The sequence below is a fragment of the Salvelinus fontinalis genome, chromosome 16 (genome assembly GCF_029448725.1).
Source record: "Salvelinus fontinalis isolate EN_2023a chromosome 16, ASM2944872v1, whole genome shotgun sequence".
In the NCBI taxonomy this organism is placed as follows: domain Eukaryota; kingdom Metazoa; phylum Chordata; class Actinopteri; order Salmoniformes; family Salmonidae; genus Salvelinus; species Salvelinus fontinalis.
In genome coordinates, this window is record NC_074680.1 from 28,056,173 (window position 1) to 28,082,703 (window position 26,531).

Here is a 26,531-nt window from a genome sequence, read left to right on the forward strand (position 1 = left end):
TCGAACAAAAGGACCATTTGTGATGTTTATGGGACATATCGGAGTGCCAACGACAGAAGCTCGTCAAAGGTAAGGCATGAATTGTATTTTCATGTCTGCGTTTTGTGTCACGCCTGCAGGGTTGAAATATACTTCTCTCTCTTTGTTTACTATGGTGCTATCCTCAGATAATAGCATCGTTTGCTTTCGCCGAAAAGCCTATTTGAAATCTGACATGTTGGCTGGATTCACAACAAGTGTAGCTTTAATTTGGTGTATTGCATGTGTGAATCCATGAAAGTTTGATTTTTTATAGTAATTTATTTGAATTTGGTGCTCTGCATTTTTACTGGCTTTTGGCCAAGTGGGACGTTAGCGTCCCACATATACCAGAGAGGTTTTAAAGTTAATATCAGCCAATTAATTATGAAAATTTAAGAAATGTCCTATTACTAGGCTATTCAAAATCAAATCTAAAATTCCCTGTAACTGAAGGCTAACTCTGTAAGCCACCCTGCACATCAATGAACCAACAGCATCGCCTAGGCCAATACCTTCTCTCCCAGACTCATGGATAGACATTTAGGAGTGTAGAATAAGGTAACCAGTCCATCCAATATGCATAATAATACAGTCCACACTCAAAGGTGATTACTAGAATTAGTTTAAATTTGCAGTATAGGCTAGACCAATTATGTTCCAAAGACACCTTAGATATTTTTATAAATGTTTTTCTGCCGTGCATAATATGCTGTAGGCTATTACACAATCATTATTTTAATTCAGGTGGGGGGGGGGGGGGGGGGGGGGGGGTCGGACTCATATAAGCATATGCATAAACTCTAATGTGCTTATGGGTGTTCTACATGCAACATCTCAAATGCTTTGAGTTAATAATCACCTTAGAAAGCACAGTCCATTTTGTTGTGTTTGGTTTTGAAGCAACCTGTTGTTGAACTTATTTCTTCAAACTGATCATCACAGTGAGGTGACAAAATGTTGCCTAATGGTGACTTTTAAAAGCATAGTACTTTTTTGATGATAAGTGTTTGATGTGATTTTAGATAGCATTTGCATTAATGTCAGAGTGGTTAGAGGGACAATAGAGTACTGAATACCAGACCATTACCGGCAGGTTGTTAGCAAGTTGGGTACTAGAAACGCATGTCCAAAGTGCATAAAAGGAGATTACCGTGACTCAACAGAATCACTGCAACAGCCTTACCTGTACAGCACAACGGCGACACAGCCATCCTTACCTGTCATGTTCCTGACAGGTGTGTCGTGTTTGACGAAGATAGATTTATTAATTTAGTGTACATTAGCACCATGACAAGCATCTGCTGGCCTACTGACAACACAGGTGTCATGGCTGCTTTTCTTATGTAGACACCTGCAAACCCCTGCTGCAGAATTGGGCTTCATTGTGTCTTTAGCAGTGCATGAGCAATTAGAGTGCTGAAATTAAAGCGTTTGAGAATTCTATGTTGCTGTTTTGAAGTGAAGAACTGAAGCGTTTTACAAAGCCTTGGCCCCAGGTAGGAAGTGGGGAGTTGAAAGGGGGGTAGCATTGGGAGTGGAGGAGTGTCGGGAGCGCGCTTTTCCTGTCGACTATGGAAGAAAGAGATGCCTGGTGGCTCCTATGAAGTTTATCTTCCTTCCTGCCCAGCATATTACAGATGGCTGGCTAAATTGTATGTTTTTGAAGTCAGGCTAAACTCTTGTGTTTGCTCCTCCCAGGGCAGCTCAGAAGCTGAACCTCTCGTCCAAGCGGAAGAAGCTCCAGTCTCCCTCTCTGCTGCATTCCGGAGCCCAGCGGCCCTCCATCTACCCCACCAACTTCAGTGGCACCCTGCAGCTCTCACCGCCCCCCGCCCCACCATGCCTGCTTCACGCCGTCTCAAAGGTCAAGGAGAACCCCGGGATGGGAAAGGTAAGGAGCGACAGGCACACACACAGACACACAGACACATACACGTTGGTACATACACACACACACCCACATACATGCATATACAGTATGTATGGGTGACTGACATTTTAAATGGGAGAATGCACAGTGGCGACACATTAGTCTATAGGCACCCAGTCGTCTGGTCCAGTACATACAGATGTGGGCAGATAAGCCTGCTGGAATGTCATGAATTCACTCATTTTGTTTGGGACACATTCCTCCCTCTGAATGGACTACAGTTTGTGAGGGAAAGAAAATACAAAAATCCAATCAAATTCCCTTTAAAGGCTAAAAGTTTGCAAACATGATTACAGTGGATTTCTGCTAGCTGCGTTCCATAAACCTGATGATGAAATCGAGCAGGATGTCGGTGATTGGTCTGTCATTAGCGTTTGTGCTATATAAACACACCTTTCCTCCAGGGTTTATTGGGTATTGTTTGCTGGGCTGAGATTCTGTATTTATAGAGTAGAAGAAGTCCCCTAACAAGATTAGATCCCACCTGGTTGGGAAGTCGCTGCTTACTCTGCCAAATTTCCACACCATTGAGATTTTGTCCCATATTGTAAATCTCACTTCATAAAAGACAGGCGTTATTAAGAAGCTTCCTCTCCCTACACCTGATTTACTGAGCTAGACATCTGGGACAACCACAGGGTTGTTTTGAAAAGGGAAATCAGCTTGTTTACAGCATTGTTCTGAGTCTATAACCCCAGGTTTCCTCTTCATTAAGCACACTGTTATGGGAAACTCAATCTCTGTCATTGTGTCTCAGACATTTTTGAAGTTTGCAGTCACCTGGTTCAGACTACCAAGAGTTCACTGCTGTGAAACAATGCTTGTTTGAGGAACCGCAGCCAACACGATTTGAGCTGCCAACATTCTTTTGTCTGCGGTAGACAATTCATCCCAGCTCCTTTACACCTAATCTACAGTATGCGTTTCTGAATAAATGACTGAAGCAATGAGGGGAATGGGTGCTGTGATGTTTTCTTATGCATTTATTCAAGACACGCATATCCATCCATGAAGAGTTGATGTCAATGCTGACCCTTACTACAGCCATTCAATGTGTTTTGTGGAGGGTTTGGACATGTACAGGGGTGGCTGGGGGAAAATCCCAGCTAATGGATTTCTTGGTGGGATCAAGAGATATGGGAACAGGGCCATTAGCAGAGAGGCCCGAGGTGTTAAAATGCAGCGGCTCCAGCCGATCCTCGCCGGCCCTGGTATCACATCTCTGCCAATGTAAATATAGCAGCTCTAGACGTTAGCTATCGCTCCCTCACCCGGTTGGGTCAGCAGTCATATATGGAAGCCCGGTTTAAATGTCATAGCAAATGTAATTTGCTCAACATATGTACACGTCAGTCACGATAACAGCCACCCACGGAGCACAAAGAGAGTTTGCACTTGGCTGCCGGAACACTGGAGAGGAATTCCCTCTGTGGCAGAATGGGATCCCCACCACACATTGTTCCTTAGTGCTGGAGCCAGGATCTGTGGCAATACTTATAAACAAGCCATGGGAACAATAGACCTTTTGTGTGGGCGTGCTGCGAATGACATAGGAGAGACACACAGAGGATGAAAGGACCAGTCTGAGGTGTAGGTTTTGCTGCCTTTGCAGAACGGGGAGGTGGGGGAACAGTTAGAGGTGTAATCACCTGCTCCATACCACAGAGCCTCTCACAGGCATCATAGTCGTTTTGTTTTTTTGCGATGGAGGTTTTAGTTATTTTTATTGTCCCAGATTGAACTCCTTATCAATGTATGGTTGTTAAATCTCAAGCTGTTTGTAACCATGAAGGGGTGGGGGAGCGTGCCGATACACTGGTTCAGTGGATTGACTACCATTATGCTAAACCCTAAACACATTGAGCTTTCAGGGATTTTTCAGAGCGAGGAGAAGCACCATTATCCATTCCTCTGCCTGACAACAGAGATGTTTATGTCTCCTGTCTGTCATACTACAAGATAGTAGTGTCATACTACAAGATTGACCTCATCCCGTCAGTTGAGGATGCCTGGTCATTCTTTAAAAGTTACTTCCTCACCATATTAGACAAGCATGCTCCGTTCAAAAAATGCAGAACCAAGAACAGATATAGCCCTTGGTTCACTCCAGACCTGACTGCCCTCGACCAGCACAAAAACATCCTGTGGCGAACTGCAATAGCATCGAAGAGCCCCCACGATATGCAACTGTTCAGGGAAGTCAGGAACCAATACACGCAGTCAGTCGGGAAAGCAAAGGCCAGCTTTTTCAAGCAGAAATTTGCATCCTGTAGCTCTAACTCCAAAAAGTTCTGGGATACTGTAAAGTCCATGGAAAACAAGAGCACCTCCTCCCAGCTGCCCACTGCACTGAGGCTAGATAACATGGTCACCACTGACAAGTCCGTGATAATCGAAAACTTCAACAAACATTTCTCAATGGCTGGCCATGCCTTCCACCTGGCGACTCCAACCTTGGCCAACAGCCCCGCCCCCCCCCGCTGCTACTCGCCCAAGCCTCCCCAGCTTCTCCTTTACCCATATCCAGATAGCAGATGTTCTGAAAGAGCTGGAAAACCTGGACCCATACAAATCAGCTGGGCTTGACAATCTGGACCCCCTATTTCTGAAACTGTCCGCCGCCATTGTCGCACCCCCTATTACCAGCCTGTTCAACCTCTCCTTCGTATCATCTGAGATCCCCAAGGATTGGAAAGCTGCCGCTGTCATCCCCCTCTTCAAAGGGGGAGACACCCTAGACCCAAACTGTTACAGACCTATATCCATCCTGCCCTGCCTAGCTAAGGTCTTCGAAAGCCAAGTCAACAAACAGATCACTGACCATCTCGAATCCCACCGTACCTTCTCCGCTGTGCAATCCGGTTTCCGAGCCGGTCACGGGTGCACCTCAGCCACGCTCAAGGTACTAGACGATATCATAACCGCCATCGATAAAAGACATTACTGTGCAGCCGTCTTCATTGACCTGGCCAAGGCTTTCGACTCTGTCAATCACCATATTCTTATCGGCAGACTCAATAGCCTCTGTTTTTCTAATGACTGCCTTGCCTGGTTCACCAACTACTTTGCAGACAGAGCTCAGTGTGTCAAATCGGAGGGCATGTTGTCCGGTCCTCTGGCAGTCTCTATGGGGGTACCACAGGGTTCAATTCTCGGGCCGACTCTTTTCTCTGTATACATCAATGATGTTGCTCTTGCTGCGGGCGATTCCCTGATCCACCTCTACGCAGACGACACCATTCTGTATACTTCCGGCCCTTCCCTGGACACTGTGCTATCTAACCTCCAAACGAGCTTCAATGCCATACAACACTCCTTCCGTGGCCTCCAACTGCTCTTAAACGCTAGTAAAACCAAATGCATGCTTTTCAACCGTTCGCTGCCTGCACCCGCACGCCCGACTAGCATCACCACCCTGGACGGTTCCGACCTAGAATATGTGGACATCTATAAGTACCTAGGTGTCTGGCTAGACTGCAAACTCTCCTTCCAGACTCATATCAAACATCTCCAATCCAAAATCAAATCTAGAGTCGGCTTTCTATTCCGCAACAAAGCCTCCTTCACTCACGCCGCCAAACTTACCCTAGTAAAACTGACTATCCTACCGATCCTCGACTTCGGCGATGTCATCTACAAAATAGCTTCCAATACTCTACTCAGCAAACTGGATGCAGTTTATCACAGTGCCATCCGTTTTGTTACTAAAGCACCTTATACGACCCACCACTGCGACCTGTATGCCCTAGTCGGCTGGCCCTCGCTACATGTTCGTCGTCAGACCCACTGGCTCCAGGTCATCTACAAGGCTATGCTAGGTAAAGTGCCGCCTTATCTCAGTTCACTGGTCACGATGGCTACACCCACCCGTAGCACGCGCTCCAGCAGGTGTATCTCACTGATCATCCCTAAAGCCAAAACCTCATTTGGACGCCTTTCCTTCCAGTTCTCTGCTGCCTGCGACTGGAACGAATTGCAAAAATCTCTGAAGTTGGAGACTTTTATCTCCCTCAACAACTTTAAAAATCTGCTATCCGAGCAGCTAACCGATCGCTGCAGCTGTACATAGTCCATCTGTAAACTACCCACCCAATTTACCTACCTCACCCCCATACTGCTTTTATTTATTTACTTTTCTGCTCTTTTGCACACCAGTATCTCTTCTTGCACATGATCATCTGATGATTTATCACTCCAGTGTTAATCTGCTAAATTGTAATTATTCGATTTATTGCCTACCTCATGCCTTTTGCACACATTGTATATAGATTCTCTTTTTTCTACCATGTTATTGACTTGTTTATTGTTTACTCCATGTGTAACTCTGTGTTGTTGTCTGTTCACACTGCTATGCTTTATCTTGGCCAGGTCGCAGTTGCAAATGAGAACTTGTTCTCAACTAGCCTACCTGGTTAAATAAAGGTGAAATAAAATAAAAATAAAATAGTCAAGGTTGAGTTTTCACAATAAAATGTTGACAGAGTGAGTGAGGATGTTTCTCTTATCAAAGGAATCATCCGGTCCTACATGTTCTTTATAAATGGTATTGTAGTTGTCACAGAATAAAAAGTGTGAATTTGTTTGAGGGGGTTAGTCAGGGAGACTGACATAGATTAAAACACGAGCATACACCACACACACACACAGCTTCACCTATAATGTGGTGTGCATGCAGATGAAACCTGCTCTCTCCAGTTCAGGAAGTGCCAACAGACACAGCTGGCAGAATAGCTCCACTTGTCATGGCCATAACATAGTTCCAACATTAGACTAGATGAGAGATGTCACAGTAGAGGTGTGCTAAATCAACACCTTAAACACGACCAGTGACACACCATCCTGTTAGGGTTATGGTGTATCGTGACAACTGAAGCGACACAGAATCTATGGACTCTAAGTTTAGACGTAATACAAACAGATCAGAGAGAGAGAGAGAGGCCATATGTTCCAATGCTACAGAGTTGCTCTTGGTCCAGAGAGCAGCCTGCTAGTTGGATAACCCCTCAGCATGGTGGTCGGCTCAGAGTCACAGTCATTACTGTTATGATTTACAATCTCAACCGTACACTGACACCATTAGGCTTTGTGTTGACTCCGTTCTCTCTCCATTACAAATTCCTCCCATGTCTCCTGTTGCTTTGTGTACTGTATGTACCATGTTATCTGCGTCTTATATCTGTTTTTTTGTGTGTGCTAACACATTTGCCATATTTACTTACATCTATGCTCTCTCTCTTTCCCTCTCCTCTCCTTGTGTTGCAGGTGAAAGTGATGATGCGTATCTGCCCCTCCCTGGAGGCTCCTGATTCGTCCGAGTCCATGTCCTTCCTGAAGGTGGACCCCAGGAAGAAGCAGTTGACCCTTTACGACCCCTCAGTCAACGACCACGCCAATTCAGGGCACAGGAGAGCCACCGTGGCCATCCCAAAGATCTTCGCTTTCGACGCAGTGTTTACCCAGGATGCCTCTCAAGTAAGGACCAAGCAGTTGTAGACTGTGTATGCTGGCTGGGGGCAGTCCAGGGACTTAGTGAAAAAATGCCTTTCTTGGGTCGGGAGCATTCTTCCCAGTATGGGCCTCAACAGCTGGGGCTTTTAAGTCTGGGGAATGAATTGAATTCAGTCCACTTATATCTAAGCTCTCCATTCATAGTCCAGTTATATCTAACCTCTCCTCTCCTCTCCCAGTCCAGACCTTACAGTCTAGTAGAACCATGTCCAAATTAAGATCAAAGTGGAAGGGCCAGACACTGAGGACATGTTTACTTGACGGTGATTGAGTAACAGCCAGGCAACTATGTTCTGCCCTCTAATCCCCCATATCGCTCTCTCTCACACACTCGCTATGTTTCTCCCTCTCTGTCTCCGTCAGGCGGAGGTGTGCTCAGGGACGGTGTCTGAGGTCATCCAGTCCGTGGTGAATGGTGCGGACGGCTGCATCTTCTGCTTCGGCCACGTCAAGCTCGGTAAGTAAGCTCCTCTACTCCCCTCATCTGGCAAAGAAAAACACTGTTTTTCACAGCCTGGTTCGATGTTCACATTCACAAATTGTTTAGTGGTGCATGGGAGTGAGCTGAGGAGAAGACAACATAGAGTTTGGATGAGCAAGGGCTAGTGAGAAATGGTGGTGAGGGGTGTCTTTAATTTTACCCACTGTCATTGACCTGGATTCTTCACCCAGTCTGAGGGGCTGTCTTTTCTCAGAACAAGCTTCATTTTCCCTTTTGTTCTCCACTGTGCTCATTCTACAGTGATTGTTCCTTGAATCACCCCCTTCACAAGTTCTTATAGACACAGTAGATTCCCAATCAACTGTACCCAATCCAGACAGCAGCAGGCTGTATTACTTGTATATTAATGTCTCCATCCGCCTTTCCTCTTACCCTCTCCTCCGTCTCCAGGCAAGACGTTCACCATGATTGGCAAAGACGGCTCCACCCAGAGCCTTGGTATTGTGCCCTGCGCCATCTCCTGGCTCTTCAAGCTCATCAATGAGCGCAAGGAGAAGACGGGCACGCGCTTCTCTGTCCGCGTGTCTGCCGTGGAGATCTGTGGGAAGGACGAGGCTCTGAAGGACCTCCTGTCTGAGGTGTCCATAGGAAGCATGCAGGATGGACAGTCCCCAGGGGTCTACCTGCGTGAGGACCCCATCTGTGGCACTCAAGTGAGGAAAAAAGGCGTCTAGACATGTGCCTGTTTTCTTGCCTTTCTTTGTTCTCCCTCTCCATTTCTCTCACTCTCCGTCTCTCTCTCTCTGTCTGGTATATATTAGTGTCTGTGTATTGATCTGATTCTCACTGCCATCTACCTCTGTCTGCCCCAAAGATTTAGGCCTTTGTATTGTCAGTTCTTTTATCTCCCAGGTCTTTCCTCTGTGTACTCTGAGCCCATATTGCCCTGCCTTACCCATCTCAATAATCCCTGCTCTATATTTTCACCAAAGCCATCCACAATATCGACGTCTTTTCCATACCTTTTTATTGACTCCCCTGTCAGCATCCATCAGCATCTATTACCTCTGTGTTAGCTCTGGTCCTCTGCAGCGCAATGGGACTAGTTGGGGGGATGGGGGATTGAAGGCACTGACAGGTGTTGTCGTCTGATGTTGTTTTTTGGGGTTCTGTGTGGACTGTGACTTCAAAGGCTGCCTGGAGTCCTGTGAAGCTCCTCACGGCTCCTCCTCCTCTTAGTAACCACGTGATGTGGCCTCCCTACTAGATGTCCCCCTCTCCCCTCTCTCCACACCTATCCACCACCACATCCGTGTGGAGGAAAGTGCCCCTGCCCCCTGCTCCTCCATTACTTCCCCTAATCCTCCTCCCTCTGTGTGCATATCTGTTTCCCTATAATTGCCCCGGAGACCCAATCTAATGGGCAAGAAATGTGTGCTTGGGTCCAATTAACTGTCTCCCCTCTCTCGCTCTCTCCTTTTTCTCTCTCCTTCCTCTGTTCCCTTCTCACTCTTTTCCCTCACTCTCCAACTCCATGCTCTTTCCTTCTCTCTACCCCTTATCTTTTTTACCCTCCTCTTACCCTCTCTCCCTCCTCCCCACTCAGCTTCAGAACCAGAGCGAGCTCCGCGCCCCCACGGCGGAGAAGGCAGCCTTTTTCCTGGATGCAGCCATCGCAGCACGCAGCACCAGCAGGCCAGACACAGATGAAGAGGAGAGACGCAACTCTCACATGCTGTTCACACTGCACATCTACCAGTACCGCATGGAGAAGAGCGGCAAGGGAGGCAGTGAGTACAACTACAACTACTACTACTACAACACTATTACTACTACACTTATAACACTATTACTACTATACTACATCTATCAGTACTACATGAAGTGAGGCTATCTCTGAACTCTAGTGTCACTCTGTGTGTTCTAGTGTCTTTGACTGTGATAGATTCAGATTTTCATTCATCATTCTGCTATTCTATGAATAATTTCACTCGATGCAACAAGTGCTCTGACCTTTTCGATTCTTCCGCAAGAGATAAATGCACTGAACCATATTACTGCACATGAACAGAAAAAATATTTCACTAGCTGATTATGGACTTTATCGAGTAAAAATAATGACCTACAGTAGTTTAATGAGGATGACTTTATTATGCCTTAATGATAGTGTTAAGTAGCAGATGTAATTTCCCTCATCAGTTCTGGTGCTGATGATAGTACTTCAAGTGTCTGTGTTCCCAGAGGTAACCATCATAGCCATAGGAGACTGCACCACACTGGGCTAGATGGTGGATAAAGTCTGAATAAATCTGAATGGATAAAAAACCTCAAGCTTCTCCTTTGTAATGTTTATGGATGGGTGCGCACTAGCCTCTATAAAAAAGTGACTTGCTTGCATCCATGTGTTGTGCTAAGCGGAGGGAGAGAGTGCGCGCGGATCTTGAAAATGTAATTTTACCTTTATTTCAAGCACTCCATTTCTACGTATGGTTGACAAGAGTTTAATGGTTCGCCGCCTAGTTCTCCATATCACGTGAAATAACATATCAGTGACCTACATTACATTACAATGTGCTGCCTCGCTGCTGAATAATATTTGGAGAAATTCTGCTCATTTTCCATCTACACTGAATTACTGTATCATTTTTTATTTTATAGCACAGCCCCCCAAACTAGTCATCATCTAAAATGACAATTTATGTACCAAATACAGTGACTGTCCCCCTTGGTTTTGTATGCATGTGACAACAAGATCCTTTTATTTCTGGAACGTTATTACCTGTCTGTTAAACTGAGACAATCTCAGCCCAGATTTGAATCACTTCAGACCGAAAGGCTTACTTGTGAATAAATCAGACTGCCATGTCTGGTCCGGTTTGGGCTGTGCCACTGCTGCCTAAATGGCGCAGCAACAGCAGCACGTGGGAACCCTGTCTTCCTTCAGAGGGAGTGTCTGAATGTGTCTGTGCTGGGATATAACCTCACCTGGCTCTTCCTCCTGTCTCATCTACAGTGTCGGGCGGGCGGAGCAGGCTGCACCTTATAGACCTGGGGAGCTGTGAGAAGGTGCTAAGTAAGAGCAGAGACGGAGGGGGAGGCCTGTGTCTGTCTCTCACCGCGCTGGGCAATGTTATCATGGCTTTAGCCAATGGAGCCAAGCATGTACCTTACAGGTAGGGGAACTAGTACTGTACTTTTTATAACTTGATTATGTAAAACCAGTGTCAAGTATGAAGTCGAGTATGTAATCAAAATGTTTGAGACAAGTTTATTCATGTACATTTACCTTCACTATCAAGGCTGTAGCTTGCTATAGATTTAAAGATATGTATCATTCTCAGCCATGTAGTTAATTTTATTTAACCTTTATTTAACTAGGCAAGTCAGTTAAGAACAAATTCTTATTTACAATGACTGCCTACACCGGCCAAATTCGAACAACGCTGGGCCAATTATGCTCGGCTTATGGGACTCCCAATCATGGCCGTTTGTGATACAGCCTGGATTTTGCTACACTATGGAATCAGAAATGAGGTCAATAGACATAACATTTAATTTGGGTAATGCAATGCATACTGAGAGCTCTATTTTACCAAACCTAATGCAATGGTAAATCTAAGTGCCGGCGGTGGCACTATAGGTTCGTGGGTGTGTCAGAAATATTTTAGCTATTTTCACCACCACAATTATAGGCACATTTGCTGGCGGTGGGTTTTGCTGAAAACCAGTTAAGGGTGTGTCAAGGTTTGGCCCCTCACTGGCCAATCAGAACATGCTTCATGGCTAAATATGTGGTGGCTTCAAGTTGTGTATTTACGGTCTTATATATTGCATTGTCATCAACTCCAATTGGAATGTTAGTCCGTTATAGCCTAGTTTGTTAATTAAGTAGCCTGCCCCACATTTGCTAAATATGTTGAACATGTTTGCAGTTCTCCTTGTTCTAGTTGCATTGCTTCAATATGGAAATACATTGTTAAACATATGCTATAGTATTCACACTGATATAGGGGCTAGGCCTTCTGTAAATTGCAGTCTGGACATGGACATGCCAAACGTAGTAAATAAGCAAGATTAAATTCCCAAGGCTGTTGATGAGGACTAAAATACAGTGTATAGCCTGATTGTTATCAAATTCTAATCAAAACTAAACAATATCTTGTTTTAAATAGGCTGTCTAAATACAGTTACAGCACCATAGTTGCTCCCTGTGGGCATATAACAACGTAACTTAGACCATGGAGGGTTTTACGCACATTCAAACTTTTCACAGAAGCTGGATAAAGATCCAATGTAAAGAGAAAGGGGGAATATCAATTCACCATTGTACTACTCGTAAATGTAATGTTTTATAAAAATCTTACAGATCATATTTGCACTTCTTCAGAAATAATAGATGGAATTGTATTGCATTCCAGCCATGTAGCCTACGTTATCACCATAAACCCATGGACGGGTAATATTTGTAAAAAGTTTGTTTTTCGTTTAATCAATCTGATTTTTAAACCAACAGCAATACTTCTAGTATCGGGTATTGGGCAGAAACCAATAGTTTTTTTGGGGGAAACCAATAGTTTGTTTCTAAATAGGAGATTCACAAAATGCACATCTCTCTTCTATGGGTACTACTGGATAGGCTGCGCTTCTGCTCTCAAAATCCATGCCATTATCAGATGTGTTACCGTTAAGAGTCTTACAACTTCCCATTTAGCACTGCATGAAATTGTCCCTTTTGCAAGTATTTTTAAGGACATGCCTCAAATATTGCCAGCCATCCCACCACAGTGGAAGTGAGCTGATGCTAGACAGGTAAATTACCAAACCTGGCGTTAGGGCTGGAAAATGCCAGTGCACCAGTGTTTACATGACAAAATTGCAAACTAACGTGCATTTGACATTGTGCCTCCTTACCGCCAGCCGAAAATAGAGCCTGTAGTGTAAAGGAAGTATACTAAGAGGTTAGAACCGAAAATAACAGTCGAAGAATATGAAATGAGTCTCTGGCACCCCAGACTAATATTACATGTTAAGGACATTGGTTGAATGTAAACCAACACTAACGTTTGTTTGCTAGTCATTAGCACAGACAGGGATATAAGGCACTGAAAAATCCTGCAGTTTCATGAGCAGTAATGATAACGATGGTGTGCGTGAACGTACCATCTCTAGGGACAGCAAACTGACGATGCTGCTGAGAGAGTCGCTGGGGAACATTAACTGCAGAACCACCATGATCGCCCACATCTCTGACTCCTCTGCTAACTACGCTGACTCCCTCACCACCATCCAGCTGGCCTCACGCATCCACCGCATGAGGAAGAAGAAGTCCAAGGTCTGTGTCTCGACTCGAAGAGCTTTCAGTATCATAGGCCGTAAACATTGGTATAGCCGCATGGGTATTCTCTATTTGAACATATTTCGATGAACACAGCACTTACTGTTTTGATGAGGGAAAGGCATAGATTCTCACAGTTATATACATTTTTAGTGATCTCAAGAGTGTATTACAGTGGTGTTATTAACAGAAGTTGCATTGTTCACCATTTCAGGACCATGGTATGAAATGAATCAGGGCCTCTGTTAATGCAAGGTTATTAGTGCCATAATTCAGAGCTAGTTTTTCTTGGCTTCTCAACACATAATCATGTAATCAATAGGGCTGCCTAAGGATTAGGGAAATAATTACTCCAGATAATTAGGTGGAATGACAGCATGTATTTATTTTGCATTGGTCTCTGGCGTGATTATAATGCATGCCACGCACACCAATTCATATTATTGACATAAATTTCAGTGTGCCTATTGATGTGCACTTTTAATCTTTAAATGTATTGACTGACCATTTTAAAAGGGATTTATTATTACACGATTTAATTAAATATAAATTGAAAGAGAGACATGCGGGAAAAATGACATAAAGACTATTTAAATAAGTCTAAAGAAATAATGTTATATCTTGAATATAAGAAGTGTGCAGACAGTCTAATTATGTAGCAGTCTTGTACTAAGCATTTTACACATATCCCATATACACTGTTTTGTAAGTTTCTGTATGTGTTTCTGGCTGTCTTGCAGTATGCATCCAGCTCCTCTGGAGGGGAGAGTTCCTGCGAGGAGGGGAGGATCCGTCGGCCGGCCCACCTCAGACCCTTCCACCCCCGGACGGTAGCCCTGGACCCGGACCTGCCCTCCCTGCTCAGCGACCCAGACTACTCCTCCAGCAGCGAGCAATCCTGCGACACCGTTATCTACGTGGGTCCAGGCGGCGCCACCATCTCTGATAGGGAGCTGAGTGACAACGAGGGCCCCCCTGCCTTCGTTCCCATCATCCCCTCTCTGAACAGGAAGCGTTCTGGGAAAGAGGGCCCCCTGGACAGAGACCACTTCTTCATGTGCAACACGTTTGCTGAGCTGCAGGAACGCCTGGAATGTATTGACGGCAGCGAGGAGCCTACAGCGTTCGTTGGAGAGGGTAGGGGAAGTCAGGCTAGTCCACAGATAGACAGCAAGGCAAAGGAAGGCCCTGGCTCAGCTTCCCTAAAGACTGTAACTAAAGCCTCCTTCTCCCAGGAGAATATCTCACCCAAACTTCCTCCTAAATCTGTAGCCACTCCGCCATCCAGCAGCCCCCAGGTAAGCCCCTCAAAGTCTAAACTGGAACATTCCAGAGGGGTTTCAGAGAGCGTGTGCAGAACGAGTGCTGATGGTGAGAAGGTGATGATGTCAGAGAGCCGGGCTAGCTCAATCGAACAGGATGTGGCCTTGGTGCTAGCCTCTGAGCCAGTGGTGCGGGAGAAGGTCTACTTCAACAAGAAGCCCTTACCCAAGCCTGCTCCCCCTCCCCCACAGCAAAGAGACTCACGCAGATGCAACGGAGAGGTAGAGGAGAGGTCCACCACTAGAATGCCGCCCATGGGAATGAGCCATCAGACTGGGAAACGGGGGGAGTCTCTACCTTTTCTTGGTAGAGCCCAGGCCAGGGAACCAGTAGAGGTGTGCCAGCTGCGCTCCACCCTTAGAGAGAAGTGCCTGGACAGGGACATCCTCCGGGCTACGGTGACCCTGCAGCAGCCTGTAGAGCTGAACGGAGAGGATGAGCTGGTGTTCACTGTGGTGGAGGAGCTGTCCATCGGCAGCATCATAGACAACGGTCGGCCCTCCAGCATCATTAGCTTCAACAGCGACTGCTCCCTGCAGGCCCTGGCCTCCGGCTCCCGGCCCGTCAGCATCATCAGCAGCATCAATGATGAGTTTGACGCCTACACGTCAGCTGTGGGGGGTGCAGTCAACATTGAGGTGCGCACCCCCTTACAGGATGACGCATTTGTGTGTGTGGGCAGCAGGGGCTCGTCCATCAGCTCCTGGCTCAGTGAGGTCAGCGTCTGTACTCTGGAGAGTGAAGGGGCCCACTCGGCAGACGTCTTCCTCCCACAGACTAAGCACATCGGCCCAGAAGGCACCTTGTATCTGGATTCCCTGGGTATGTTTCACTGTGAATCATCCCCAAGGGACACCAATAACTCCCTGAATGACAGCGGCTTTAGCTTTTCTGAACTGGACAGTGACAGCGCAGTGTCTAGCAAACTGTCCCTGACAAAGTGCCCTCCGTCTCCCGAGTCAACCAAAGGATCCCTCAGATTCCCATCCAAAACAGCGAAAGTGAACTTTCTCAGTTCCTCTTCACAACCCTCCCAGGGCCCTTACATAGTCCACTCCAGTCTGCCCAGGAAAATGAAACCTACCTCATCCATCACCCATAGTAACAGCAACAGCAGCAGTCGTGAACCACAGAGACAGGAAGTCAAGCAGGAGGACTCCTGGCAGCGCATTGACAACCACTCTGAACCTCAGCTCCCAGTCTCCAGCGCCACTGCCACCAGCAAGCTCCCCAGAACCCCAGTGAGTGGCATTCCCTGCCGAAAAGCTGGTGTTTTCAACAGCAACAGCGTACCTCGCCAGCCCAAGGTGCAGGGCTCTACCTCAGCCCAGAGGGTGGTGGACGGCTGTGAGAAGTCGCCCAGCAAGAAAGCAGGGTCCCCCAGCAAGATGCCTCAGCTCAGACGAGGGGCCACCACCCTAGGCATCGTGCCTGTCATCCATGCCTCCCCAGAGACCAAGGTCACCACCCAGGACATCACAGCTACAACCAACAGTCTCAAGTTCTCCTCTCTGGGGAAAAATGGGAAGACCAATGGGCAGAAAGCCAGCATGCTCCCCAAACCTGGTGGTAACTCACCTCCTCCCCCCCCAGTGCGCAAATCCAGTCTGGATCAGAAGAACAAGACCCTGCTGCACCAAAGTGCCTTAAAGTCTGCGTATGGAGAAGCAGGGAGGCCCTTACTCACCAGGGGGACAGTGTCAGAGGATGAGCTTGAGGTCCGCTGCAGAGGAGACTCCAACAGCCTCAAAACATCCAGCCTCAGGGGTGACTACACCTCGGCCAAAGCCACGTCCAGCCTGAAGGCCAGAGGGGATGCTGGACAGAAGCATTACGGCAGTCAAATGTCCCTGGAGAGATGTGACAGCATGTCCATGGTGGGCTCCAAACCCACCCTCAGCCGAGAGAACAGTGGGGCCATCCTGGGCAGCAGCATATCCAGCAGGCCAATTCCCAGATTTGGTTTACCCATCTCAAGCAGCTCTGCCATTGCTACCTCCCCACCTTCCCCATGTGGCGCCACAGGTGCTCTAGGTAAAGCTGGGCAGGTCAAAGGTAGTGTTAACCCCAGAGTAGTAGGAGCGGTCAATGGAAGTAAAGCCCGTTTGTTGTCAGCTAGCAACTCTAAAGGCCTGAGCTCCTCCACCAAGTCCCTGGCAGCTCCAGCCACCAGGAACCCAAATGCCAACCTCCCCCCAACTGGTAAGACCTCCGCCCCTCGTGCCACCGCAGCCGCCAACAGCAAGCCTGGCCGGGGCACTATCATGGGCACCAGGCAGGCCATGCGGGCAGCCAACAGCCGGGTCAGTGAGCTGGCATTAAGCAGCATATCAGGCAAACACATGAGGGGCTCAGGGGACTCTGATAGTGGTAATGACAGTGGGGTGAACCTGAGTGATGACAAGTCCCCTGTGGCCATGCTGCCCTCCCCCTACAGTAAGATCACAGCCCCCAGGAGGCCGCAGCGCTACAGCAGTGGACACGGCAGTGACAACAGCAGTGTTCTGAGTGGAGAGTTGCCCCCAGCCATGGGCCGAACAGCTCTCTTCTACCACAGCGGGGGCAGCAGTGGTTATGAGAGCATGATCCGTGACAGCGAGGCCACAGGCAGTGCATCCTCTGCACACGAATCCATGAGCGAGAGTGGGATGTCTTCCTCAGGCCGCCCCAGGACCTCCAAGTCCCCGAAGAAACGCAATGGTAAGAGCTCTGAATCTGTATACATCATTATGCATTATCTCTGATAATATCCTGTACAACCGCATACTGTTAGGGAATCAAAAACATGTGAAAGTTCCATAAAATCCCAAGCATTACTTAGGTCCTTTTACAAGCCTTCTTGTTTAAGTCCAGTCTTTGATGTTTTTTACAAGCCTCTGTGTGATGTCAAACAGTCCACTTATTAAATAATGGAGAAGGTCATTAATGGAGGACATATGTCCAACTGTCTCTGTAAAAGCCTCTTGTCTAGAAGTCACAAAGCACGTCTATAAATTCCCCCTAATTGCTTTGGAAAAGCAGTTTTCTTGCACAGAGCAGCTTAGAAAATCCCTAGTTAAGGGTTGTTAAGGGTGAAGGTTCACTGCTTTTGACTTTAACTAGATGTGTCATGCTGAAAAGCAGACTGAGTGGTGTTCCCATCTGAATTAAGAACTACAGTTCTGCAGTTCTCCAGATCGAAGCAGCATGACAGAGTATAGCACAGAATCCCCAAACAACATCGAGTACAACCTGTCGCGTTCTCCAACTTCCCCAGGCAATCTTGTAAAGATAGCTTTTTAAAATGTGATTCTTATAGTTTATTGGTTTTCTCACCTTTCGGATTCAGCAGAATACATTACTCTTATATGGGAAATGTAATTAAGGTATGTAATGAGATGACTTTGAACTAAGTTGAACAGCACTGGAAAGTCGTGACCATGTTCCAGCTCTCGTAGATTTATATAGTCAACCTTTTCAATTCATATAATGTGGTAGTAATATGATATAGACAGTAGTGAAAGCCTTATACATATGCAATCAACAGCACGCTCAGGAGGTCTGTGTAAAGCCTGCTATCGCTTTACATCTCCATCTCAGCCTCATACATATTTACTGATAAAGCCGTACAGCTCGGCCCTGGCTGTCACGTTCCTGACCTGTTTTCTGTTAGTTTGTGTATGTGTTAGCTGGTCAGGACGTGAGTTTGGGTGGGCAGTCTATGTTTTCTGTTTCTATGTTGGTTTAAGGGTGACCTGATATGGCTCTCAATTAGAGGCAGGTGGTTTTCATTTCCTCTGATTGAGAGCCATATTAAGGTAGGTGTTTTCACACTGTTTGTTTGTGGGTGGTTGTCTCCTGTGTCTGTGTGATGTTACGCCACATGGGACTGTTTCGGTTTTGTTTGTTCGGTTTATGTAGTCTGTTCCTGTTTTCATGCGTTCTTCGTTATACGTAAGTTCTTATGTTCAGGTGCGTCTACGTCGTTTGTTGTTTTGTAGTTATTCAAGTATAGTTCGTTTTCTGTCTATGTCGTGTCTTGTTTAAATCAATAAATCATGTCATCATACCTCGCTGCATATTGGTCTTCAGATCCCTCTCTCCTCTCCTCGTCTGAGGAGGAGGAGGATTTAGAGTATCGTTACAGAACCACCCACCAAATTACCAGAACCAAGCAGCGGGGAAAAGGGCAGCGAAAGCAACCGCAGAAATCCCAGGATTCATGGACATGGGAGGAGATCTTGAATGGAGAAGGACCCTGGGCACAGGCTGGGGAGTATCGTCGCCCCAAAGCTGAGCTGGAGGAAGCGAGTGCTGAGCGGCGGCGATATGAGGAGGCAGCACGGCAGCGGGACAGGTACGAGAGGCAACCCCAGAATTTTTTTTGGGGGGGGCTAGAGAGGAGTGTGGCTAAGCCAGGTAGCAGACCTGAGCGCACTCCTCGTGCTTATTATAAGCAACGCGTCACTGGTCAGGCACCGTGTTATGCGGTTAAGCGCACGGTGTCGCCAGTGCGTGCCCATAGCCTGGTGCGCTATAGGGCAGCCCCCCGAAAGTGTCAAGTGAGTGTGGGCATCCAGCCGGGGCGTATTGTGCCTGCTCAGCGCGTCTGGTCTCCGGTACGCAGTTTCGGTCCAGGGTATCCTGCGCCGGCTCTGCGTGCTGTGTCTCCGGGGCGCTGGGAGGGTGCAGTGCGTCCTATGCCTACGCTCCGCTCGTACCGGGCAAATGTGGGAGTGGAGCCTAAGGGAGAAGTGCGCGTAGTAGGCACTAGATCTCCAGTGCTCATCCACAGCCCGGTTCAACCTGTGCCTGCACTCTGGAGGGTACGGGCTGAAGTAGTATGCCAGCCTGGGGGAGTGGTGCCAAGGCTGCGCACCAGAGCTCCAGTGCTCCCCCACAGCCCGGTCCTTCAGGTGCCTTTTAACATCAAGCCTCCTGTAGGTCTCTCCAGTCTGGTGGGTCCTGTGGCAGCCCCACGCACCAGGCTGTCTCTCCGTCTCCTCCCTACAGGTGTGCCCGTCTGCCCAGCGGTGCCTGAACTGCCCGTCTGCCCAGCGGCGCCTGAACTGCCCGTCTGCCCAGCGGCGCCTGAACTGCCCGTCTGCCCAGCGGCGCCTGAACTGCCCGTCTGCCCAGCGGCGCCTGAACTGCCCGTCTGCCCAGCGGCGCCTGAACTGCCCGTCTGCCCAGCGGCGCCTGAACTGCCCGTCTGCCATGAGCCTGCAAAGCTGCCCGTCTGCCATGAGCCTGCAAAGCCGCCCGTCTGCCAAGAGCCTACAGAGCCGCCCGTCTGCCAAGAGCCTACAGAGCCGTCAGCCAGACAGGAGCCGCCAGAGCCTTCCGCCAGACCGGAGCCGCCAGAGCCTTCCGCCAGACCGGATCAGCCAGAGCCTTCCGCCAGACCGGATCAGCCAGAGCCTTCCGCCAGACCGGATCAGCCAGAGCCTTCCGCCAGACCGGATCAGCCAGAGCCTTCCGCCAGACCGGATCAGCCAGAGCCTTCCGCCAGACCGGATCAGCCAGAGCCTTCCGCCAGACCGGATCAGCCAGAGCCTTCCGCCAGACCGGATCAGCCAGAGCCTTCCGTCAGACCGGATCAGCCTTCAGAGCCGTCCAGCCAGGACCAGCCTTCAGAGCCGTCCAGCCAGGATCCGCCAGAGCCAGCCAGCCAGGATCTGCCAGAGTTTATCAGCCGGGACCTGCCCCTTGTCCCGGTGTTGCCCCTTGTCCCGGTGTTGTCCCTCAGTCCGGAGCTGCCGTCCCTCAGTCCGGGGCGGCCCCTAAATCCAGCGGGACCCATGTCTAGGGTTCCCAGTCCAAGGTCGGTGGCGAGGGTCGCCACCTTGAGGAAGACACAGAAGCGGGGATTTATTATGGTGGGATTGGGACAGCGTCCGGAGCCGGAGCCACCACCGTGGTCAGATGCCCACCCAGACCCTCCCCTAGACTTTTGGTGGTGCGTTCGGAGTACGCACCTTGAGGGGGGGGTTATGTCACGTTCCTGACCTGTTTTCTGTTAGTTTGTGTATGTGTTAGCTGGTCAGGACGTGAGTTTGGGTGGGCAGTCTATGTTTTCTGTTTCTATGTTGGTTTAAGGGTGACCTGATATGGCTCTCAATTAGAGGCAGGTGGTTTTCATTTCCTCTGATTGAGAGCCATATTAAGGTAGGTGTTTTCACACTGTTTGTTTGTGGGTGGTTGTCTCCTGTGTCTGTGTGATGTTACGCCACATGGGACTGTTTCGGTTTTGTTTGTTCGGTTTATGTAGTCTGTTCCTGTTTTCATGCGTTCTTCGTTATACGTAAGTTCTTATGTTCAGGTGCGTCTACGTCGTTTGTTGTTTTGTAGTTATTCAAGTATAGTTCGTTTTCTGTCTATGTCGTGTCTTGTTTAAATCAATAAATCATGTCATCATACCTCGCTGCATATTGGTCTTCAGATCCCTCTCTCCTCTCCTCGTCTGAGGAGGAGGAGGATTTAGAGTATCGTTACACTGGCAGATATTACCATTTGTATATTTCCAGCAGTAATTGATGTGCCTGTCTGTTTGTGTCTCGCCAGGGCTCCAGCGACGGCGGCTCATCCCGGCCCCCCTGCCAGACACCTCATCCCTGGGGAAGAAGACTGGCACAGCTGGCCAGTGGGTGGATCTGCCGCCCATGTCAGGACCACTAAAGGAGCCTTTTGAGATTAAGGTGTATGAGATCGATGATGTGGAACGGCTCCAGAGGAGGCGTCAGGAGGACTCAGCCGAGGTGAGCGAAGGGTCACGCTTACTGTCTGTAATACAAGCTCTCCATACTGTAACTGAACTTATTTTAGAGTCCTGTCATTAGGTTCATGTTCATCACTACATACATGCTGCTTAGCAATGTCAGGCTCAGCAATATTCTGAATGTGATACATTGATCTCAGCAATATTCTGAATGTGCTACATTGAAGCCAGGCATGGCATCGTGGGAAGGTCTTGGCTCACTCCTTCCCAGTTTCTTATTAAAGAACAAGATGAAAATATGCATCTTAGACGTTTGACTTTCAGTCTGCCCAATGGTGATTCCCGGCGTCTTTAAGTGTCTGTGTGACCACAGTCAGAGCCCAGTGTTACGCTAGCCGGACTTTTGAAGGAATGTGAAGAGATCAGGACGCAATTACTGTCTGGAGTTAATTGGTTTAGATATGACTGAGGCTGGTGCTGGTCGACGGAGGGGGAAGGGGTGGTGGTGGAAAGAGCAGTCCAGGAATTTGTGATGAATGTGCGTTCCCCCCTCCACAGCCCATCAGCCATCACCATGGCCCATCCCTGGCTGCCTGATGGCTCTTTATGGCTGGCGCTACTTGCCATGGGTCATTAACTGCTCCCACAAGTTTGAGGTAGCCAGACAGGGATTTGTTAAGAGAAGATTTTAAATCAGCTGGTGGTGGTTTGATTTAGTTTCAATTAGGAAAAGATTATCTTCCATTTGTCTTTCCCAGCCATCACTGGTTGAAGACCATCATTCCCAGACCAGTTTTGGAATACCATGTAATGTGTGCACCAAGGCTTGTTTCAATGTGTGTATATTCACATGTCTATTTGTGTTCACATGGATTTTTCTGTGTGTATATATACAGGGTTCAGTACTCTGTATATTCATGTCTGTTTGTGTGTTCATGTTTGTTTGAACTCTGTTAGATCATAGCTCTGTCTAGAGTAAGATAATATTTTTGACCTTTTGTATTTACTCTTCTTCCCTTTTCTCCTTTTTAACAGCCATTCCAAGATGTTGAGAAGGTACGTTGATTCTGCTGGATGGCTGAGGCTTCATTATTCTGTAATGGGAGTTGGGGAATAGTTTGGAGTGAGGGAAGAACAGGCATTAATTGCATGCACAGATCTCAAATTAGGTTTCAGCCCATTGTGACAGGAAACCAGTATTCTTATATTACAATACCTGGAAAATGTCCAGAAATGTTAATATACACACCTGTGTCTGTATATCCTGCAATTCTTTAGCAGCAACAAAAATGCTAGTCCAATGACGGCCATGAATCTTCATCTTCAAGCTTACTCTGAATTTCAAACAGTTCCTGTCACTCACCACCCTATCGCTTCTCTCTCTCTTTCTCGCTCTCGCTCTCTCAGGGGCTGCTGTACTTCAACAGTAAGCTTAAGGTTCTGGAGCGGCGGTATCAGCAGATCAGGGAGCTGAAGGTCAAACACGAGACCCTGAAGGAAGAGCTAGAGGACACCAAGACCCGGCTGATGATGGACCCTTGCAAGTGGATAGGAGAGTGTGAGTATCTGCTAGACTATTCCAGGATAGGGGAATATGGGAATTTCCAACTTTTTATTCTTCATATTCCCCACCAAAATAGAAAGTTATCTTCCTATTGATAGTTAACTTGATTCTGTGGACAGTCTTTCAGTTGACTGTGGGTGACCATGACTTTAATCCTCTGCTCTCCTGTCTCTTCTCTTCCAGTTGAGGTGGACCAGGATTTGGACAAGGAGTCCCAGGAGTACCTGGAGGCCCTGAGTCAGGTCACAGAGGAGCTGGATTTCTGTGTCAACATATGCAAGTCACGTGTCATGATGGTGACGTGCTTCGACATCAGTGTGGCATCACCGCCTGACACTCAAGAGGGACTTCGAGAAGTGGAAGTCTGAGAAGGTGCGAAATGAGAGATGGGTAATCCAGAAAGTGAGAAAGGAATGATGATGAAATGTAGCAGCCAGTTCATATTGCTGGAATGAAGTGACAAGAAAAACTAAAAGACAAACAGGACGAGGGTCTTTGCATGAAGACAGAGGAGATCTGAACCGACTTATCTACAGTGCCTCGTTGTTCTGGACATGTTCTTGTTGGAATGGGAGAGAAACGTGTGCACAGACAACAACGGTGTCTGTGTTTCCTGCATGATGAGAGAGAGGCCATCATTTACCCAAGAGTCATTCAACGACAACCAGAAGTGCCTTTTTCACTCAACTTATTTTGAGTCATAATTTTTTGTATGGTGCTAGTATCATAACCAGCATACCTAAGCAAACCCTGAACATATTCCTTTTAAGAAATAATAATTTTATATTGCATTGTATAGTGTATTTATATGATTATGATGTGTGTAAAAATATCATTTGTAGGTAAAAAAAAGATGTAAGAGAAAGGAAGAGCAATAAGCTAATGTTATTGCGTTCCCAAACTTTGCCTTTTCTCATGTTTCAAACCAACCTCAGTCAGCATTTTGCCCATTTATCCAGCCTCTTTGCGCCTTATGTTATCTTTCTTGTTTCGTAGATTTTCTACCTTTTAAACCAGGTCTGTGTTATCTTGTCAAGGACTTGGTTTGCTGTTATCACTCAACCACTGCCAGCGGAGCTGTGAAAGCTAGCAGGGTTGAGTAAATGTTTCCTCCCTCCAGTTGCCTTGATCCCAAAGGGCCCCAGTGGAGGTGCTGAGATGAGTGATGGTGGAGGTGTATAAAAGGGGAGAAGAAAGTATGTGGAGCTGAGCTTTGTTTGCCCCTTGTTTATTTAATAGAAAATTTGGCAATGGCAGAACACACCATACACCATACAGGGCCTGCTCCCAACAGGCTGTGTGTACGCCATGATTCATGGGTGTGACAGTAGGCTCTCTCTGGTGCTCTATGTTAGGGGTGTCCAGAGTCCAGTGCGCACTGACAAGGCATAGTGGTGCTTGTCAGTGCGTACATTTTTATCCCTAGATGAGCCTCGACTGGGTTCTACTGACACGAACAAAATGGAATAGATGAGATGCCACAAGCAAACGTAATTCTACGGCTCTTGTGTTGTACTCTTTTTACTGGTGCCAAGCCTTGGTTCTATGCATTCCAACATTCTCACTCCCACTATAAGAACCTCATACACTATATATACAAAAGTATGTGGACACTCCTTCAAATTAGTGGATTTGGCTATTTCAGCTACACCTGTGGTGTATAAAATCGAGCACACAGTCATGCAATGTCCATAGACAAACGTTGGCAGTAGAATGGCCTTACTGAAGAGCTCAGTGACTTTCAACGTGGCACCGTCATAGGATGCTACCTTTTAAACAAGTCAGTCAAATTTCTGCCCTGCTAGAGCTGTCCCGGTTAACTGTAAGTGCTGTTATTGTGAAGTGGAAATGTCTAGAAGCAACAACAGCACAGCCGCAAAGTGGTAGGCCACACAAGCTCACAGAACGGGACCACCGAGTGCTGAAGCGCGTAAAAATCGTCTGTCCTCGGTTGCAACACTTACTACCGAGTTCCAAACTACCTCTGGAAGCAATGTCAGCACAAGAACTGTTCGTCGGGAGCTTCATGAAGCGGGTTTCCATGGCCAAGCAGCCGCACACAAGCCAAAGATCACCATTGGCAATGCCAAGCGTCAGCTGGAGTGGTGTAAAACTTGCTGCCATTGGACTCTGGAACAGTGGAAACACTTCTCTGGCGTGATGAATCACGCATCACAATCTGGCAGTCCGACTGATGGATTTGGGTTTGGCGGATGCCAGGAGAACGCCACCTTCTCCAATGCATAGTGCCAACTGTAAAGTTTGGTAGAGGAGGAATAATGGTCTAGGGCTGTTTTTCATAGTTCGGCCTATGCGCCTTAGTTACAGTGAAGGGAAATCTTAACGCTACAGTACACAATGACATTCTAAACAATTCTGTGCTTCCAAATTTGTGGCAACAGTTTGGGGAAGACCCTTTCCTGTTTCAGCATGACAATGAGGACGTGAACAAAGTGAGGTCCATACAACAATGGTTTGTTTCAGATTGGTGTGGAAGAACTTGACTGGCCTGAACAGAGCCCTGTGCTCAAACCCATCGAACACTTTTGGAATGAATTGGAACGTTGACTGTGAGCCAGGCCGAATCGCCCAACATCAGTGCCCGACCTCACTAATGCTCTTGTGGCTGAATGGAAGCAGCAATTTTCCAACATCTAATGGAAAACCTTCCCAGAAGAGTGGAGGCTGTTATAGCAGCAAAGGGAGACCAACTCCATTTTAATGGTCATGATTTTATAATAAGATATTCGACAAGCAGCTGCCCACATACTTTTGGTCATGTAGTGTAGATCAACAGCACTGACAGTTTGCAATGACTCAGAACCCTCCCTTAGATCTGCTTCAAAGCTACATATATATAACACTTCTCTCTAACAATCTATTTTTTTTTGCTAATTTAACCTGATGTCTCAATCAAAGACTAGGATAGGCTCCAAGAGTAGTGTCCTAACTAAAGGCCATGAGAAACCACAGTTTATACATGCAGTGAAGCAACTTCAGATGTTGATGTTGTATGGCAAATATAATCAATCAACAAATTGTATGTAGTGGCCAGAATGTATGTGTCTGAATTACTTCTCTTAAAACGGTGAGGACAAAGATGATTGACCGGTTTTAGTTATCCACTAAGAAACTAGCTTTTGTTGTATTTTGATGTGTTTGATTTATAACTAAAATATTCATTTGTTTTCTTTCAAATATACTCTCAGGCCCTTTCTGAAGATGCTGCATGAGATTTCTATTGATTTCTAAGAATGATTTCTATTCCATTTTTACCATTTTGATTTTTACAATATAGCCTCTGCTCTCCCTAATGTGGGATTTGTTGAATGAATTAAATTACTATTACCAAACCGAAACATTTCAAGAAAGTTTACGTATGTCATATAAAAACCCATATTTTCTAATGTCCTTGGTTTTGTATAGGATTTTCTGACCTTGTGTATAAATGTATAATATGGCAGCTCGTGTTGAGTTTTATCTGTGAATAAATTAGGTTTCTTCTTATTGCTGACATTGTGAATACATTTTTCCTCATTGGTTGTCTTGAAACAAACCATTCTGTTCGGCCCAATGGTTTGGCCTACATAATTCAAAGCCACAATAATTGGTCGTCAAACTAGATTGAAAGTCATGTTAGGTTGAGAAGGTAATGAAGGCTTAACAGTTATTAAATTTTTTTCAACCTCAATTGGTGTCACGATCGTGTGG

General features: G+C 47.0%; 1 protein-coding gene across 2 annotated transcripts in view; it reads left to right on the plus strand.

Annotated features, from left to right (window-relative positions):
- Nucleotides 1-26,327, plus strand: part of LOC129812932 (kinesin-like protein KIF26A) — a 118,102-nt gene extending 91,775 nt beyond the window's left edge. For both annotated transcript variants that reach the window (XM_055864922.1, XM_055864923.1), the window contains 12 exons: nucleotides 1,720-1,912; nucleotides 7,214-7,423; nucleotides 7,823-7,916; nucleotides 8,352-8,614; nucleotides 9,508-9,691; nucleotides 10,915-11,074; nucleotides 13,071-13,233; nucleotides 13,977-17,259; nucleotides 21,103-21,296; nucleotides 22,292-22,312; nucleotides 22,664-22,814; nucleotides 23,004-26,327. In XM_055864922.1, the coding sequence (XP_055720897.1) occupies nucleotides 1,720-1,912; nucleotides 7,214-7,423; nucleotides 7,823-7,916; nucleotides 8,352-8,614; nucleotides 9,508-9,691; nucleotides 10,915-11,074; nucleotides 13,071-13,233; nucleotides 13,977-17,259; nucleotides 21,103-21,296; nucleotides 22,292-22,312; nucleotides 22,664-22,814; nucleotides 23,004-23,188 (5,101 nt within the window). In that variant the 3' untranslated portion in view covers nucleotides 23,189-26,327. The remainder of the gene's footprint in view (nucleotides 1-1,719; nucleotides 1,913-7,213; nucleotides 7,424-7,822; nucleotides 7,917-8,351; nucleotides 8,615-9,507; nucleotides 9,692-10,914; nucleotides 11,075-13,070; nucleotides 13,234-13,976; nucleotides 17,260-21,102; nucleotides 21,297-22,291; nucleotides 22,313-22,663; nucleotides 22,815-23,003) is intronic.
- The last annotated feature ends 204 nt before the right edge of the window (nucleotides 26,328-26,531 follow it).